At 39.2% G+C, this 19,367-nt stretch overlaps 1 protein-coding gene across 4 annotated transcripts in view; it reads right to left on the bottom strand.

The window, feature by feature from the left end:
* The window catches only part of tlk1a (tousled-like kinase 1a), a 48,498-nt gene extending 29,647 nt beyond the window's left edge, over window positions 1–18,851 (bottom strand). For 3 of the 4 annotated variants that reach the window (XM_039647270.2, XM_039647269.2, XM_039647271.2), the window contains exon 1: window positions 18,419–18,701. In XM_039647270.2, the coding sequence (XP_039503204.1) occupies window positions 18,419–18,554 (136 nt within the window). In that variant the 5' untranslated portion in view covers window positions 18,555–18,701. The other variant, XM_039647268.2, reaches the window with a different exon arrangement.
* Window positions 18,852–19,367: the final 516 nt, after the last annotated feature.

Below are 19,367 nucleotides of genomic sequence, written 5' to 3'. Positions count from 1 at the left end.
ATCAGCAGACATCATCGGAGAGGAACGAAGCAGACAGAGACCACTTAAAGTCCCCGTGAACCGTAAGTTGCAAACGACTTTTCTCCAGTGTTGACGTATTTTCGAGAGAAACGGAATACTAAATTAGGCAAAATAGTGGGCGTGGCTTTTTTCCAACTAGCACCTGATTGGATCTAGAAAAATGGGTGTTTCATTCTGAAATGGAGGATGACGCAAGTTCACACGCTGTCAATCAATGCTCGCTCAGCGCTCGCAAACACACAGCAGCTGTCAGTTGGAGGGGCGTGGTTATGAATGTTAAGGAGACACCCAAACCATAAAGCCTACATCATCGGGCAAGGTCCTGCAATGCAGAGGGGAGGGGCATTTTCAAAATTTGATAAAAGATTACGAAGCCAAAATTTTTTTTGTGTGGATTGACTTGCATGTATGAATTGTTCACCACAAAACGATCAATTTAAGCAAACAAAGTAAGTATGGTCAATTTTGATTTCATGGGGACTTTAATAAAAGTGCGGGACGTGTGCTTGTGTTTGATTCAGGGCGCGGCCTTAATTTCGCGGCTTTACTTCCTGCTCACGACTGCACATGTCTGGTCCCGAAAACGCAAGTGCGCATACTCAAGTTCCAAGATGTCAGCGTCATATCGGGACACTGGCGGCTTCAGTTCTCTCTGATGGAAAAGAGAGAAGGGGCGTCGTCCATTATTTTTTACAGTCTACGGTATGAAAAAAGAGAAAGCGATTCCATGATGGCATAATTAAATAACCACACACAAAATATTGATTTGACGTTACAATATTTTATTAGCTTTAATATTTTTTTAGCTCATTAAAACGTTCCTTGCAAGCGTATAGCGGTGCTGACTTCAGTAACCAGGATGAGCCGGTGTTACCTGTATTCAGCGGTTGTTTTATGGGAATAACCCTTCCCATCGGATGGCGAGATTGACCAATACCAATAAAATAATACCAAAAATTCCCAGACAATTGCACGGTTCCAAAATCTAGTGAGATGCGATAGACAGAATTGGAAGACATAGGCATCAAAGGTACGCTCCTAAAATGATGGCTGGCTCAAAAGACATCTTCATTACACAGCCAATTGCAAATATCCTTCATGGAGAAGCCCAGAATGCACTAAAATTAGTTTTGAGGTTCCATGATGGTTAATTTAACTGCATTTAAAAAGGTATACTTGTATTCATACAACAATGGGAAAATCTAAGCATTATGCTAAACTAGTGTTGTCAAAAATATAGGTTTTTTGATTGCAAATTCTCACTCTCTTCTCTCCGACAGTGAGTGGACACACCCGCCTCCTCTCACTCACTCTTTCATTTCGCTCCGTTTGAATTGAGTTTTAGTTACAAGTCCTCAATTTCGTTGCGGGATTGTGCATAATTTAACTCATTCAAATCACTCACTGCTCTTGAATAACTTTAACTTTATTTTTTTAAACTTTTTTTTCCAATGAAGATTATGCAGTGTTAAAATAAATTTAATAAATCAATTGTAAAATAGGTTAACCTATCCCTTGATTGCCTAGAAATTCAATGGATAGACAAAAAAAGATGAGATAGCCTAACGAATAAAATAGTTGTATGGCAGATATGACTTTTTTCCTGTGATGTCGAAAATGGCATCATGATGATCAAATACCGATAATTTTCAAGGTATCGTATCAAAGTTATAAATTCGTGGAATCAACTGGAATCTAACACTAAAGATTACAGTTGAACTCATTTATTTTGCTTCTTAAGTGGTGTATTAAAGCAGTAAAGACATATCACATGGTCAGCTTAGCAAATTTTTTTTTACTTTAGAATTACATTTTAACATACAAAAAAAGTTTTAAAAAATCTTGAATTGTTGCTTTCAAAATGGGCTTTCAATAAAATGTGGCTGCCTATGCAGTAGAAAGAGAAAAATTTGAAATCAGTGCTACCTGTCTAGAGAAAACCGAAAAAAAAGTCGCCTTCCTTTTTGCCATCCAAGGCCACTCCCCAACAGTCTGACATGGATACAATTACCAGTCAAACATTTTTTTTTTTTGGAAATGGCTTAGCAAACTTTTAGTCATAAAAGTCACATTTTATCAGGTGTGAGTTACATCTGGTTTCCAGTGAAGGATACAGTGGCTAAAGAATCGTAAATGCGATGAGAACGCCGAAATGGAAAATCTGAAAATGTTTGTAGTCGAAATTTCAAACTGGATGGCCACGAACACATTGTTTTAGGCCAAAACGCAGGGGAAAAAACTGCTATTCTCCAAGTTCTGCTCAACCCCAGAAGCAAAACAGTCCCGTACAGTTAAGAAAGCTGTTGCCATTAGGTGTGCCAGTGTTACTAAAATTGCTTCACTACATTCACCGGTCTGGCAGAACCAGGTGTCAGAAAAGGACAATAAATTGGCAACGTCTTTGAGATTTTATTGCATTTCTTTCGTTCCTCCCTAAAAGCTCAAACTTAACATCCAAACCAGCTAGATCGGTGATTATTGTAAAATACAGTCAGTTGCTATACTTAATAAAAAGTTAATACAGCATTAAGCAGCAAAAGTGATACTTTTCTCCAAGCAGTTTTCTATCGTTTTTTATGATTTTTTTATTTCACATGAATGCTATATTTGTATAATGCTATATTTGTAAGCTCTAATGCCTTGTTCACACTACATGATTTTAAAACGTGGGGCTGAACTGTGCGGTTCACACTACATGACTTGCTCTCAGTAAAATCTGGAGTGTTCAAGTTGTTAACTGTTCACACCACACAACACAACGTGATTGATCCACAACAGGAGGTAACTCACTACACGAGTTGACAACGCACTGCATAGAGATACAACCACGATCGGATGATAAGAGCAAATCATTTGTGACTCAATGAGAGCTGTTTCAGTACTATGTTACGGTCTAAATCCTGAAAATAATCAAATAAATAACAAGTTGACAACAACTCTGTCACCCAATGATTCTATCTTGTCAACAAACCACGTTTTGTCACGAAAAAAACACGCAATAAATAAATAAATACTGCGCCAAAAGCCAGCGAAGAAGAGAACACAACACGTGAATATGGACGTCAGACAGAAACTGCTGCACACTGTTTGCTCGACGATCTGCTCTGAGGGAAAAAATGCAAAAAAAGAGAGAAAAACTAAGATTTACCTGGTGTCCTCAACCCATGCGTTGCTATGATTGGCTGTACTCATGACATCACTGAGTTTGAGTCGCGCGACTGCTCTGGATATCTAGCAGGCTAGATTTTTTTCTGGGCTCGGCGACGCGTCTGCGAGGCGTCTGCGAGCGTTTTCGCTGCGTTGTTGGCTCTTTCATACTAACAGATTGGCAAGCGTTCATCGTCCGCTAATCTCCCGCGATTTGCACGCGATAACACCCTGACCTGTCGGCAACTCAACGATTTGCAAATCGGGCATAAATCGGGCTTAAAATCATGTAGTGTGAACTTGGCTTTAGTTGTTCCTAATGGGATCTAAAAGAGGGAATGGAAGGTTGCACATGCTGATAATGAGTTGATAAGTTGATAATGACTCGCAATAAATGATGAGTTGTCAATTCATACGTTCTTATCTGTTGTTGTTGTTGTTAAACATTTGCTAAACATTTTTAACGTTGTTAAGAATAGTTGGCCTATTCATTCTGGTGATGATCGGTATCAGTAATCCGCATCGGCCAATACTGCTTCCAGTGATCGACAATCACCCCCAAAAATCCTGACTGGAGCACTCTTATTTTCAGTGACTAAAATGACAATGACTAAATGTGAGTAAAATATAACTAAATGTCAGTTTCTGTTGCCTAAAACTACACTGAATGGTTTTCTTTGACTAAAAGGGTGGAAAAAACAGATAAGGTTGACAAATATAATAAATACTAACAAATTAAGGACATTTGATACAAGACTAAATTACAAAATTGCTAATTACAAAACAAGTTTGAATATTGTGTTAAAGGTCACATATCATTTGTGTGCCATGTTGGTAACGCCAACTATTCCCACTGGCTCCCACCACAAGTATGTTGTAACCACAGAAGTAGACAATCACATAAACCATCAACACTGACACTGACACTGCTGCTGACACCAATGGAGAGACGTGATGTTTACAAACACACAAAGTGTCACAATACTGTTTGTCTTCATTTTAAACCGCATGACTTATTTAAAACCTATCAAACATCTTTTTGTGAAATGTAGAAGTTACTTACCCAGTAATTAACCAGTAACCACTATTGACAGTATTCATATTAGTGGTAAAACAATATGAGATGTTCTTAACCTTGGTGGCATCGCATCACTCTAGACTACATTAACCGTGTCAGATAACATCTTTATGATCAGCCACAAGCACACCCTTGAGTCCTTCTTGCGTAAAACACCACTGTACACCTTACAATTAACTACATAACCATACAATTAACTTCTAATAATTCACTTATTATGGTAGAATTGCTCAGAAAAAAAAAAGAAGAGATAATTCAGTGAGCGGCGCTGAGCGCAATGTCAAAGTAAGCATGAGGTGGAAGTGACTGATGGTACTGCTGAAACTGATACATATTAAAGCTGACCAATGACTAGGGTTGGGTATCGTTTGAATTTGAACGATTCTGATTCCGATTCCGATTCCTTGTTTCGATTCCGGTTCCTAACGATTCTCGATTCCGATTCTTCTAAGAGGCAGGGTCAAAAAAGTTTTGCTAACCTTGCTAACCAACGGCCTTTCTGAAGGAAATAATCCTTTCCGAAGGAAATACTCCTTCTGTAAAAATACTCCTTTTATTACAAATTTTGCATTTTGCCGAGATTTTGTTATTTTTAGAAAAGAGAAGCCACACTTTGGATCGCCGACGTAAGGTACTCATGTTGGACTCGCGTGGTTATGCCAACACTTCCGGTAGACGCTTCTTCGTTGGTGTTGTTCAGCTGTTTCTTCTTCCGCTCGGCGGACTGTGAATATCGAAACTAGGAATCGAAATTTTAACTTTTGAACGATTACGGGAAAAACGAAAAGTTAGTCCCGGTTCCAATCGATACTCGATTCTCGATACCCAACCCTACCAATGACTAGTGGTCGACCGATGTTGGTTTTATGATGGCCGATACCAATCTCATGGAGCAGGGTGGCCAATATAAAGCCGATACACATATACATACATACATGCATATATATATATATATGTGTGTGTGTGTATGTATGTATGTGTGTATGTATGCATGTATGCATGTACATACATGCATACATCCGCTATAAACAAACAAGAAGTGCTGCTGTTGTACGAAAAAAAAAAGACTTCTTAAACACATCCAAGTTTCTAAAAACTGTAGGTGGATCTATCATCTAATGCCTGTTTCACACATACCCCGTTTGGAGAGCAGTAATGGGTGCTAGTGCTTTCACATATGATGCGTTTGCAGTGACTCTCTGACCGCGGCTGTATCACAAACACGTACTAACTATTTTTACTTACAATCCAGAAGTTTTGCTGCAACTTTTATTTAAAAAAAAAAAAAGTTGTCAGCATTGCGATTCTCTTTGTACACAGTCTTTAATGGACGCACGTTTAAACAACGTAAGTTAGGGTTATTATTCCATGCTTAATTGCTCAAGCAAGTGGTCAAATTTACTATATTAAAATGGCAAATATTTTAAATTAAAAATTGGCGAAAACAGCCGACTCACATGCTTTTTCTTTTGCATTTAAATAGTAAAATGAACAAATACAAAATGAAAAGCCAGCAGCCCCTCATTGACGACTGATGTCCACACACAACATAAAATCAGGCCTGTTTCTCTCTCGATCTGCCGTTTATGCTCCCGCTCCTATGTGAGAGATACGAGACCGGTCTGTGCGTCTCTTGTCTTTTATTATTATCACTCACTATTATCACAACGTTTTAATACGTTGCTCTGCTGGCCGTAAATGCAGTGAGTCCATGCTAAATCCTATACACTAACTTGCAGTTATAATTAAATGCACTGGATGGCGCTGTGGAGTGTGTTAACAAGTTGTCTGTATTTGATCACATAATGTTGTCGTCTGACTTGCGAAGTTTGGAATTAGAAAACGGAATTACTTTTGATCTAATTAATTAATTAATTAATTAATTAATTAAACTGAGTTATAATATCATCACCATGAGAAATCACATGAAATCCAAACAGACAGCTGTCCATCACTGCATCACGATGGCAGGTAAGCGCAGCTGGACCCCGCGTGATCCAAGATGCTAACTTATCTAATATCAAAATGATTTTGAGACATACTTCCTTTATGTTTCGTTGAGAGAGAGACCGGTTTAAGAACAGAAAATGCAAAGAGCTATTAGGAACACCGTTCTCTTTGTGTCTCTGAAACGTCCGTCAGCGCAGCGCCTTTTCTCACTCGAGCATAAAGTGCTGGCGGCGCCCCTGCATGTAGATATTATTGTTTTTCTCAACATTAACGTGAAACAATATAAACACGATAATCAATCATTTGCTGACTCGTGTGTATGTGTGTACGTTCTGTACGATATCGGACACTTTATTATGTGCTTTATTAGGCTTTTTTTTTTTTGCTCGTGCTGTTTAAGCATGCTTTTAATAATGCTTTTTTATATATTTTTTTGTTTACACACAGGCCTACTGTTTAAAGATTACAACTAAAATAAAATTTTAATATACATTGTAAGCTTGTTGTGTATTGCCTAATTGTAAGCTTGTCCAGAAATGGTGATAAAAACGTAAACAACGTCTTTTTCGTTAAACATAATTTAAATAAACGAATATTTGAATATTCGATTTTTATGAGCCCGAATATTCGAATGCAATATTTTTGAAAAATGCACATCCCTAATTTCGACTACATATATGATCCATTTTCAATAAAGATTAATGTTGAAATGCCTCATTAAATGCCACTTTGGTGATCAAAGATTAGGGGTTAACATTATAGAGAGCATAAATCCCGCCCCTCCGCTTCCGGCTCATGGGACCTTATTTCGGAAAAAATATGAATGGTAGTCAATGGCGAGAGGCAACTTATCTTTTTATTCCGTCTGAACTGTGCCCTCAATTACACATATGATGTTTGTCAATTTAAAAGATAATTCTGAAAGTCAAAAACGTCACAGTTTGTCATACAACAGAAGAGTAACATTTAGTTTATGTGAAAATCGCTGTATGAACTACATCACCCGGGAAGAGAAACGAGATCCGCTGCTCGTGTGTGTGCAGTTTGGTACCAAACACTCATCCATGACGGCGTAACGTTACGATTATAACGTAAGACTGTAGAAACAATGACAGACATTAGCCTGAGTAAAGTTAGCTTCATTCATTGAGAGAAAATGTGCGCCTTTGGGGTTTGTAGTCTTTGTAATTACGTATTTTTACAATCTTATACCTCAACGGTTTTACATCAAACTGCTACTTTCTTTACTTTAAAATGTATCTTTTAAATTGACAAACATCATATGTGTAATTCAGGGCACAATTCAAACAAGATCAAAATATTTGTTGTGTCTCGCCATTGACTACCATTCAATATTTTTCCGAAATAAGGTCCCATGGTGGTCGACCGGAAGGGGAGGGACTTAGGCTCTCTATTAAGAACATTTCACATGTAAGTAACTTCTACATTTCAGAAAAAGATGTTTGAAAGTTTTTAACTTTAAAAACATTTTCTTTGAGGAGTCGTCAATCCTCATACGCAAATGGTGTTGCAAGTGTGGTTATGTAAATGACGTTACGCAATTAGGGAATGCTAATCAGTTGTACGACCTAAAATAATTTGATATTGATAATAATAATAATAATAATAATAGTAATAATAATTTAATACATTAAAAGGAAAACTAGTGAATTATCGCCTTGATGTCAAAGACATCAGCCGTCGCAATATCTCTATCGTCAATACATGAAACCATATCTAATCTCCCCCTTTTCTCATCTTGCTCAAACACACAAAAAAATTCTACTTAATTCTAATAAATTTCAATATTTTTACTTTCGTCATTAAAGTACCAAACAAAGCATGCTGGGAACAGATTCAGTTAAAAAAAAAAATTATTTGAGTACTTGATTGCTTCACACATTCACCCTAAATAATTTAATCTAATAGATAGATGCACAATTTAGAGAATTACATTAATCAAAAGAAATGAAGTTTAGAAGAGAAACACAATTTTATTGCGTAGATTGCAAATAACACAGGTAAATGGTATGTGTTGCCTGAGGCTCACATCATCAAGCAAGTTTACATAGTCTGAAAATAATCTCTTAAGGGACTAATGTCACCCAGAGTAGTACAAATGTGTTTTATGATGCTTGTTCATAGAGTTTAGACAGCCACAAATAAAACATTTATTGCAACAGTGCAAATGACAACTGTTCGGGAGAGACTCCCACCAACTCGGACACTAAATTGAATGAGAGCAGAAACAGACACTGTTAGTATTGCTTACTTCATAAAAATGAGAGATTATTTAATCAGTGTCACTTGGAGAGAGAGAGAGAAAAAAAAAAACTTTGTGACTTTGTAACAGACTTTTAAACATACATCCAGTAGTGTTGCACGGTGCACCGATACTTCAAAAGTATCGCGATACTCGGAAATTAAACCCCCCATGATACCTAAATCGATACTTTCATGAATGACCGCGTTCCAGATTTGTAAGAGACGCATTTCATGTTGGTGTGTGCAACGCACGCTTCCAGTCCGTCCCTATGGACATCTGTGTTTCTCCTCACGGACGCAGCAAAGAAGCTGCAGCTGTCATGAGACAAACACTACAGCGAGACGCCATCCGGCGGCCTGTACACAACAGTCTCTGCAACTGCGATGGATTGAAGCGCGCGTCCGAGTGAAGATGGTGCGCGAGCCGCAGAGGACTTGGACGCAATTCTTGACTTGGTATCGAAACAATAATATTGGTATCGTGACAACAATAACATACAGTAGGCTCAAAAATTATTTAGACAGTTAAGTCACATTTAAAGGGTAACTAAACCCCTGGTCAGAGCCTGACTCCACCCACTGGCAATATTTGAAAATGCTGAAAAAGTGGGCTGACCCCAGCGGAGATAGAGGGGATGAAATAGATGTTAAAACACTCTATCCTGATCGTTTTCAATACTCACAATTCCAATTCCTGACTCCCTACAGTGGTTTTGACGACACAAGATGGTTTTTATACTGCCAAGGATGTAGCTCGCGTGGTGAGCTGAAACCTGCGTATGTCACGAAGTGCGGAACATCCAATAGGAAAATTCAACTGCAGTAGCCACTGTTCAACCTGAAGAGGGCAGACGTTTTTACACCATATATTGTAGAAATAAAACACTTTATAAACAAATGTCAAAAAAGTTACTCGAATCAATGACTGGTATTAACATTGATCCATTCTTACAGATCATTAACTAAAAAAAGTTGGTTTAGTGTTTAGTTACTCTTTAAAAAAGTCTGAATGTCATTGCGTCATAACATTTATTTTAAAGGAAGGTAGTACAAATATGCTTTAAATCACAAAAATTAGTTTATCATGTTTTCAATGTATAATGTAAAACAAATACTACTAAAAATAAAGACAGAAAATGTAACATTGTGTTTTAAAAATGCTAGTGGATCATGTCGATAGTTAATAAGATTCCACAACTGTGATTCCTCGAATCCAAGGCGTCATAAATCCTTTCGCGTAATATGAGACTACCCTACCCCACACCTAAACCTAACCATCACAGCACGTGTTATATTAACGATAACGGGTGCCATGTGCGTAGTATAGCGCTGTTTTGTCATATAGCGTTCTATATGACGCTGAAGGATGAGAATGCGTTGGATTCCTCTGCTAGGACAGTCGTGTGAACATTCTTGGGAAGTATTTCCTCAAATTTAACTAGTTGCTCTAATTTAGCTAAGTTCAGAAGTCATAACTATACAGCCTGTTCTCACGTAAATGCGTCTCTATAGCACCCATTGTGTTTTATCGTGCAATTTATATGCGAAAATTAGTTTTACGTGCATATGATGATACGCAGTTCATTTACACATGCACCCCACACCACTATTCTACCCAAACATATACAGTGAGTCAAGTTTTGACTCACCCTGTTTGAACAATTTGAACACCCTGCTATTTTGCAAGTTCTTCCACTTAGAAATCATGGAGGGCTCTGAATGGCCTTTATGCACAGCTACACAATTTCCTGAACTTCAGCAAGCTCCTTTGTTTCCTGTCTGCCATTATTGGACAAACTGATTAATCCATGTGTGCCTGACCTCAGTAGTCACAACAACAATAAGACACACCTTGATTAACCAGTTTGTCTAATAATGGCAGACAGGAAACAAAGGCGCTGGCTGAAGTTCAGGAAGTAGTGCAGCTGTGCATAAAGGCAATTGTCATTTTAGGTGCGTGCATGTCCATTGTCCACTGTGAGAGACGTGATCAAAAAAAAAATCCAGAAATCACAATATATGATTTTTTTTTTTAACTATTTATTTGTATGATACAGCTGCAAATAAGTATTTTTTGAACACCTGTCTATCAGCTAGAATTCTGACCCTCAAAGACCTGTTAGTCTGCCTGGTCAATGACCTGAAAAGAGCTGGGACCACCGTTTCCAAGGTTACTGTTGGTAATACACTAAAGCCTCGTCCACACTACTGCGTTCTCGTTTAAAAACGAAGAATTAATACAAATACGATCTCCGTCCACACCAGCGTTTTATCTGCGTATTAGAAATGATCTCCGTCTACATACATGAACACTAAACAAGTGATCGGGTTGATGTGCACGTTTAAATGTCACAAGCTTTAAATTGGGATAGATTTTGAGACATGCGTATACTGCACAAATATAGAGTTTCCTGCTGTTTGTGCAAAACAACCATTCTCCTAAATTGGTTCTTTATTTGGAGACAATGAACATATGAACTGTTGTGCTGCTTATCTTTATCAAGCAGTAAAAATGCCCCTCCCCGCGTCCAAAACCAGTCGCCTGTGATGAGAATTTGAAACGAGGACTGGTGGGACGTTGTCCTGCTCCACTTCACAGATGCTGAAGGAGTGAAAGGAGAATTTTAGAATGATGGGATACTCATTTATATGACACTTTATTCAACAGGAAGAACAGCTCGTTTTGCATTTCATACCTCATTACACTACTTCTACAGCTAGTGTTATACACTCCGCGTGCGCGAGAGCGCTAGGGTCCTCGTGACGTAAAAATTGTCATCGGAGAGTGTACGCGGAGGCTCTTTGCCGACATCCACCTGCCTCATATTTTTTTTACCACGCCGTCACTATGCTACATGCGCTGGAAAAACATTGACGTTGAATTTGAAGAAAGGCTGTGTGAAGAAGCCCCGCACCTCTAAAATCCGTCGGTAAAACAATATGAAGACAGCCAGATATTCAATAATTCGTGGAGGGAAATTTCCCAGGGTAGAAGTAATATGCGTCCATGCTGTCTGTTAGGAGTGCACAATATTGACAAAAAGGTGATCGCGATATCGATATTAATTTCAATATTTTTAAACGTAACATGTAAATCTACAAAAGTTATGGGAAAACGCATTAAAAAAGATGAATAAATACAACAAGTTTTCTTACAAAATGTTTATTTCAACGGACAGTCATATTGGACTGGGATAAATAAATTATAATCATATCTATAGACCTTATTCGATCTGCGTCATCAATGTTTGCCGCGGCCATATTGTTGACCTAGAAACCATGGAAACTGTCAGTCTGTCAATTGACAAGCGAGGTAGCGTCGGGATTATCCATGGCATTATCACTGTTTTTTTTTTTTAACAGCGTGATGGTTTTGTGTAATACACAACTGTCCTAACAACAGCAATAAGAACCTCAGAGTTAGTTTTTATGCGATAAGTTACCGACTGTCAGAAAACGTGAAGGGAATGAGACAGGGTTAGACAGCGCAGGAGAGGCTAGCTAAATAGTAGGGGTGTAACGGTACACAAAAATCACGGTTCGGTACGTACCTCAGTTTTAAAGTCACGGTTCGGTACGTTTTCGATACAGCAAAAATAAAGAAATGCCAGAGAAATTTTCCTAGAACTTGAAACTTTCAGGTTTATAAATGGGGTCATCTTTGAAGGATGAACAAATAATGTTTTGGTCATCACATTAAAAATAACATTTAAATATATATTTATTTATATAATATTTGAATTTTGAAGTGCTGGAAAAAGATGTGTGAAGTACTTGAAAGCATTTCACCATTCCAGCCAAACTGGTTCCAGTTAGTGTTACTATATTAAATCCATGGTGAATGTTGCTGGTCTGTGGACGAAAGTATTACTAGTTCATTCACGGCACAATGTTTCTCCTGGTTTCCATGACAGCGCTGTTTGATCTAACAGAGATCTACGGTTAATAACGGTGAAATGTGAATGCTTCTCACTAGATCTCGCAGCGATGTTATTACCTCAGTGGCGAATTCAAATGTTTTCTTTACTAGATCTCTTAGCGCTGTGTAGTAACAGTGTTGCTTGATCGAGATCGGCTCGCGCTGCACAGGTGTTGCTGGTCCGAACTGATAAACGATCAGTGAAGCACATAACGAGGAGCGCAGTTTCGTTCTGCTTTCATTACACTTGCCATTTGATGTTGCGCAACGTTGTGTTGGCCACGTCAGCACGAATTTTGCCGGCAGGAAAAATGGTCCAAGCAATCGTTCGGTTTGTATGCGTAGCGAACCGGAAGCCTCGAACCGAAACAGTTCAATACGAATACCGTTACACCCCTAATATCTATAGACCTTATTCGATCTGCGTCATCAATGTTTGCGGCGGCCATATTGTTGACATAGAAACCATGGAAACTGTCAGTCTGTCAATTGACAAGCGAGGTAGCGTCGGGATTATCCATGATATTATCTTTTTTTTTTAACAGCGTGATTGTTTTGTGTTAAACACGACTGTTCTAACAACAGCAATACGTTTTTATGCGATAAGTTACCGACTGTCAGAAAACGTGAAGGGAAGGAGACAGGGTTAGGGCCAATCCCAATTCTACCCCTTACCCCTTCACTTTCCCCTTCCCCTCCGTTTTGCGCGTCCACGTGAAGGGGTAGGGCTGTCCCAATTCTCTTTTGGTTGGAGGGGGAGGGCTAGGGTGAAGGGCCAGATAGCCCTTCAAACGAAGATTTTTCGGGAGCACACTTCAAACGAAGGGGTATGAGAAAGTGTCACTGCTAACCCAGGCTGGCTGCCCAAGCGACAAAGGAGACCCATAAATTTAAGTATTTGTGGCTTTAATAAGTATTATAACGACAAATAATGATTTGCTTTATGTTACATTCAATATTGTGTTCATATTTACGGTCAGTTTCTTCACAGAAACGTTTGTAAAAAAAAATCGCTAAAATTACTGTAGTTTGCTAACGATAGTCCCGCAACATATTTTCGTCGTCTCCGTTGTTTCCTGCGAACTTCACAAGATGCAAGAAAATAGCTGTAACCCACGCGACTGAGATAACTGCAGCTGTCGACGGGATCTTGGAAGTTGTGATAAACATCGGCGCATATCCTGTGACGTAGGTGCTAGCGACGACTTATAATGACGTTTAACGGAGGCGTAGTGGTGTCCCATTTCTTAGGGGAATATTTTCACCCCTACGCATTGCCACTCTGTTTCAAGGGTCAAGGGGAAGGCGAAGGGGTAGGGCTAGGGGAAAGGGAAGGGGTAAGGGGTAGAATTGGGATTGGCGCTTAGACAGCACAGGAGAGGCTAGCTAAATAGGCTAAATTTTTAGCCAACTCCCCACAGAAAAGTCTGTTCCCCTCATTTTACCACAGCTTTCACACATAATCCGTGTGCAATGTGTGTATACGGTACAGAAGCAGGACACGCTTAATATACTTATATATATTAGGTCGCTCAAGCAAGTGGTCAAATATGTAACCACTTACATTAAAATCACAAACATTTTAAATGAAAAATTGACAAAAACAACCGACTCTCATTCCTTTTCTTTTGCACTTACATTTTAATACAACAAATCTTGCATGTCACAAAGAACTTGTTTTTCCAACTCAACGAATGAGACGAGTGTCGTTCATGTTGCCTTGAGGTAAATTGTAGTTTGTGCGTTATACGGATACTGTATGATCAAGATAATTATAAATATCCGGATAGTAGGGTTGGGCCGATGGACGATGATGGCTGACAGACATTAGACGGCATCGGCTAAACATCGCCCCCTCTTAAACATCGGCTAAACATTGCCATCTCTTTCGAAGGAAAGAGAAGACGGAGAACTCCGAAGTCGACAGTATGTCACACAGTTTTTCAAATAATAAAGGTAGCTCGCCATATTCCTTCCTGTATTACAAAACTTTCAAAGTTAGATTAGCTACTAGACCAGAAGTCCCGAAAAATCTAAGCTGTTGTCGGGAATCCCAAAACAGTCCTTAATTGTCCCGAAAATGATAGTAAAGCAAATATATATCTTGATATAAAACTATCCGTGGAAGTTGAGTCGTCCTGCAGCCAGCCCCCTCAAGTTGCAGCAGCCGCAGCTGCGAGGACAGTGAATGTGCAGGCAGCCAGTCTAAACTTTTTTTTTAACTCTTGACGCACGAATGGATTCAAAGTGTTCACGAGTATAACTAGACGCGAATTTGACGCGCTATTCATGTCTGGTGTGAACGCAGCATAAGGAGTGATTGTGACTGTGTGCAAAAAAGTACTTAATGTCTGATGTCGGGTTACACTTTATCTACACAATTCGAATCCTCTACACAATTATTTAGTTTTCCTATTTAATGAATTTAGTTGTAATAATAATTTTGGCATAAGGCTTATTAGCGTTAGGCTATGGCCTGAAAGGTCTGATTTAGCCAGTGCACTGTTATAACAGTGACACTATTTTTTTTTTTCACATTTGAGTTAATCATTCTAATATTTTTATTTATTTTTTTTTTTTTGTGTCAGACTAAAGACGGTCAGACTAAAGACATACTGATCTTTGAATAGAAATGTTTGGTTCAGGTCAAAAAATAAACTGCATAAAGTGCTTATAGCTAGATTAGCTAAATAATTACTGAATAATTGTTTACATCCAACAATATAACATCTCTAGCCTGACTTCGTCATACTCATATTCAAGAGAGAATATGAGTCTGAAACTCCTCCGTTGGGCTTTGATTATGAGGCGTGTCGTAATCGAACCAGGAAAAAAAAAAAAAAAAACCTCTGCACTCAATTGGATAGTCGGTAGACCTACAACCAATCAGAGCAACGCAGTAAGTCAACTCCTTTGCATAGCGCAGTTTTCAAATACAGAACGTAGCCTAACTTTATTTATTTTAGAAGTTAAATAACTAGTGTTGTTTCTTTTACTTACTTCTCCATGAGTGCAACCAAAGGAGAAACCACAACGACCACAGGCTTTTCATTACGTCCCATCTTCTTAACGACCGTCAGAGCCAGCTGATAAGTTACACTTTTCCCGAATCATGTAGGAAGGACGCCAAAAATATCTTTCCGATCGACAAATGCCTTGATTGCAGTTTTCTGTTTGTCTATTAAAATTAATGCGCTGTCGATTTATTTCACAACAGACGCGACAGCGGAATCTGTACATCTCAATTCTCCAGCTGCGGTCATCTCTGAGGGAAACCAGTTAAGCGCTCTTTGATAACGTGATGATTACGTCCCTGCAGACCATCTGTCCATCATCGTATAAATCCCGCCCTGGCAATTTGATTGGCCCGATCATTTTTTGACTCATCATAATTACTCCTCAATGGATCGAGTCCAGACCGAACTTCCCGACCAAAAAATGTTGTGGGCGGAGTTCGGGCTGGCATCCAGGCTATATAACATCTCTGCTGTCTCCGGGGATATCTTGTCTCGTAGACACAGATTCAGTGGCTAACGTGAATGAAAATGCCACAGAAAAAAATAATATAAAATTGAATAAAACATGTGTCTGTAGTAAACATTGGCTATACGGAGTTTACTAAATAGATTTTTTTTATATTTTATATAAAGCTGATTTTATAAAAATAAGCTGATGTTTCCTGATTGAGTAGTTTTACCCATTTGACTTTGAAGTATTATTGATATGTTTATATACCGGGTAAGTATACTGGGCATGTTTATTGGGTTAAATGTAGGGGGCCCAGAAATTTGGGTTTCCATTGGGCCCAGAATTTCTGGCGGCACCCCTGATCGCAATTATATTGTATCGACCGAAATTAAGAAATATATTGTGATATTTTGGCCATATCGTCCAGCCCTATGTTGAAAATTTATTGAAACTCTTGTTATCGCTTTATCGAGGAAAATTATATAGCGATAATTATTGTCATATATCCCCACCCTACATGACCGCTATTAGATTGACATTTCAGAGGTGTGTTACAGTAAAACACGTATTATGTAGTGTCATGCTGTGAACAGGACTGATACAACAGCATTAGGAAGCGATGAGTTCTCTGTAGCAGAAACTGCTGTATGAAACTCTCTCTGGCTGCAGTCTTTAACCCAGGCTTATCCCTCTCTCTCTGGTGGGCCAAGAGCCAACATGGATGCCCAGCACATTCCCACTGACACAAAATGGCAGTGCAAAGATCAGTGGTGTTATCAGGCCAGGACATAAACAGGACTGCAGGGGAGGTTTATCATTAGAGTTCGTAATGGTGGCAGACGGGAGAAGGTGAGGCTATTTTGGGCAGCCTCCGACTCAGTGGATGTGTTTCAAGAGTGCTAAATAATCGATTTATACTTCAAAAACAACACATCTGGGAGATACAGCTACAGTAAACAGATGCAGCTTAATAGCATCACCCTGGCTTGATAAATTAAATTACATTTCCACATCTTAAGACAGAAAGTAATGACAGACAGCACAATTCAAACACAAAAAAAAACATGTCAAAGTAAAGCATTTAGCCTAGTGGTTAATCCTCAATACTGCCTCTTGCTCTTTGTCCTTTTTGCACTCTCTGGTGAAGAGGCATCATTTCCTTGACATTCTGCACGGGTCTCCTGCTCTCAGGCCCCTGCACAAGCACCCGGGTGAACCCTTACAATGCAGGGATGTCATTTTAGCTTTCTGCTCTTCACAGGCACAGTCAGTGTCCACCTGTTTCTGACACATACTTATGCTGTCAATTAAAAACTCACTTTATTTCACCATTTAATGTGTTGAGTGATTATTGAAAACTTGTATAATTTATATTTGCATTGCTACACCAATGCTTGTTCACAATATCAGTTCTTGCAGTTAAACAGCTCTTGATAGTTTCTCACCAAAACATCTCCCCAGGGGAATATCACTAATCTGAAGTCTCTTTGCAATGAAAAGAACACATGCATAAGCAACAGCGTGGAAAGAGTACAATAAAATGAGCTCATTGAGGTCTGCTGACAGACAAACACATTAGTATTAGGATGCAATGCTCAGTGACAGGATGAAAGGTCAGCTGTGCAGACTGACACGACTTGACAACTGGCCAACAACTCCAATAATATCCTAAATGCCATATGTGTGGAAGTGGACAACACCTTAAAAAGGGCACAATGCCAACACTTGTACCCATTTCAGCAAAGACCAAGCCCAAACTGTTAAGAGTAACTCTGTATTAAACATTAAATGTGATTTAATATACATGAGCATAGAAACATACACTGGAAAAAAAGTAACTTTCAAAAACAATAGTGACTTAAGGGAAAAAAAAGTTAATAAAAGGGAGGGTAGAAAACAAAACAAACCTATTTGCTCCATATATGCGCGACCCTGTTTGCCATCATGAACCAGAGTCTCCAAGTCTCACTAAAACCTCAGTGTAATTATCAGCAGTTTACAGTGTAATCTTAAAATGCGATATCATATTGCCAAATACCATAACAGATACAAGTTCTAAAACATTGAATTACCAGTTGACGTTTTTAATTTTATTTCTTATTTTGACTTGCTGGAGCTCCTCCCGAGCAGTTGCACTGTAGTACAGTATGAGCTTACGATGCTAAGTTAATTAGCCATGAGCTAAGATGCTAAAGCGCTCGTCTCACCTGTATGAGGCTAACATGCTAACCAGCAAAGAAGCTAAATGCTAGTTAGCCAGTCAGAGGCCACTTTACACAATTCATTTTTGACAGCACAAGCTAGGCGGCTAACTAGCCAAGAAACCAACACGCTAGCATGCTAAGTGGCTAACATGCTTGTCATCCAATACCACCCTAGCTAATTAGCCAAAATGCTGTCCAGCTAAAAAGCTAACCCAACCGCAGCCTGCTAACCTCATACTGTAACTCGTAAGCCAAGTCGGTCGAGTAATTGTAAGCTAATTTTAACTCCACAAACGCTACCTTCAACCAAAGCCCTTCGACTATCCAAAACTAGAAACTTCTGAGAATAAAACAAGCACACTTTACCTTCTTTGGCTGGAGCGAGCGGCGCGCCGAGTGTGTGTGGAAGCGGCGCCGGGGACGCGCTCGAGAGCCGCTGCTGCTGCTGCTGGAGCCAAGATGGCGTCCCCTCCAAACTTCCACTGTTACTTTGCGCACTCATCGAGCTACTTTTAGAGAATCATAGAGCAAAACACCAATCAGCTGTCCACGCAAAACACATCAGACAGAATGTAGGAGGTTAAGTGAATGATGGTGTTTTTTTTTTCATCGGGGGGAGGAGGAGGGGCTGTCAACACTTGGGACAGACACACAAACCTTCATCGCCCTCTGCAGTGCGTCTGGAAGCGCCTGCTGCTACTGAAGAGAGGATCAAGATGCAATGAAGACATGAAGCTGCTCTCTCTCTCTCTCTCTCTGTGTGTGTCTCTCGAAACACTATCGCGATACTTGACACTCATCCCATGGAAATTAGCTGGGGGGAGAGACTTGGGGGCACACTTAGAAATCATTGTCCCATCGGTCTAAACATCATATCCATCACACACATGCTTATGTCTGTGGTGTACATACACTGCCCGGCCAAAAAAGTCGTTGTTTGGATTTAAATAGGCAGATGGATCATTATTTAGAGGTTTTCTAAATTATGTTACATGATTGGCAACAGTTTTTCTAACCCAAATTGAGTTTTTGTAGCTTTTCATTTCTTAAACAATCATGGTCATTTTCCGGCCAGGAAAACAATGTCAAGATTCATCAGGCTCAAACTGTGAAAGAATAGTTGGGAGGAGCATGAAGAATCATTTTTACACACGAATTGGCACCTTAAATTCATTGAAAGTCTTTGGGATGTGCTTGGAGGAGACTTTGCTGGACTCTTATTATTGTTAATCTTGACCAAAAATGTAGGCACCTCTTAATGGAAATAACATCACAACATTTATTTCCACTCTTAAGCATTTGCCTATTCAAATTG

The sequence above is a fragment of the Pimephales promelas genome, chromosome 7 (assembly GCF_988280905.1).
Source record: "Pimephales promelas chromosome 7, fPimPro1.hap1.1, whole genome shotgun sequence".
Lineage (NCBI taxonomy): Eukaryota > Metazoa > Chordata > Actinopteri > Cypriniformes > Leuciscidae > Pimephales > Pimephales promelas.
This window is presented reverse-complemented; position numbering and strand designations above follow the sequence as displayed.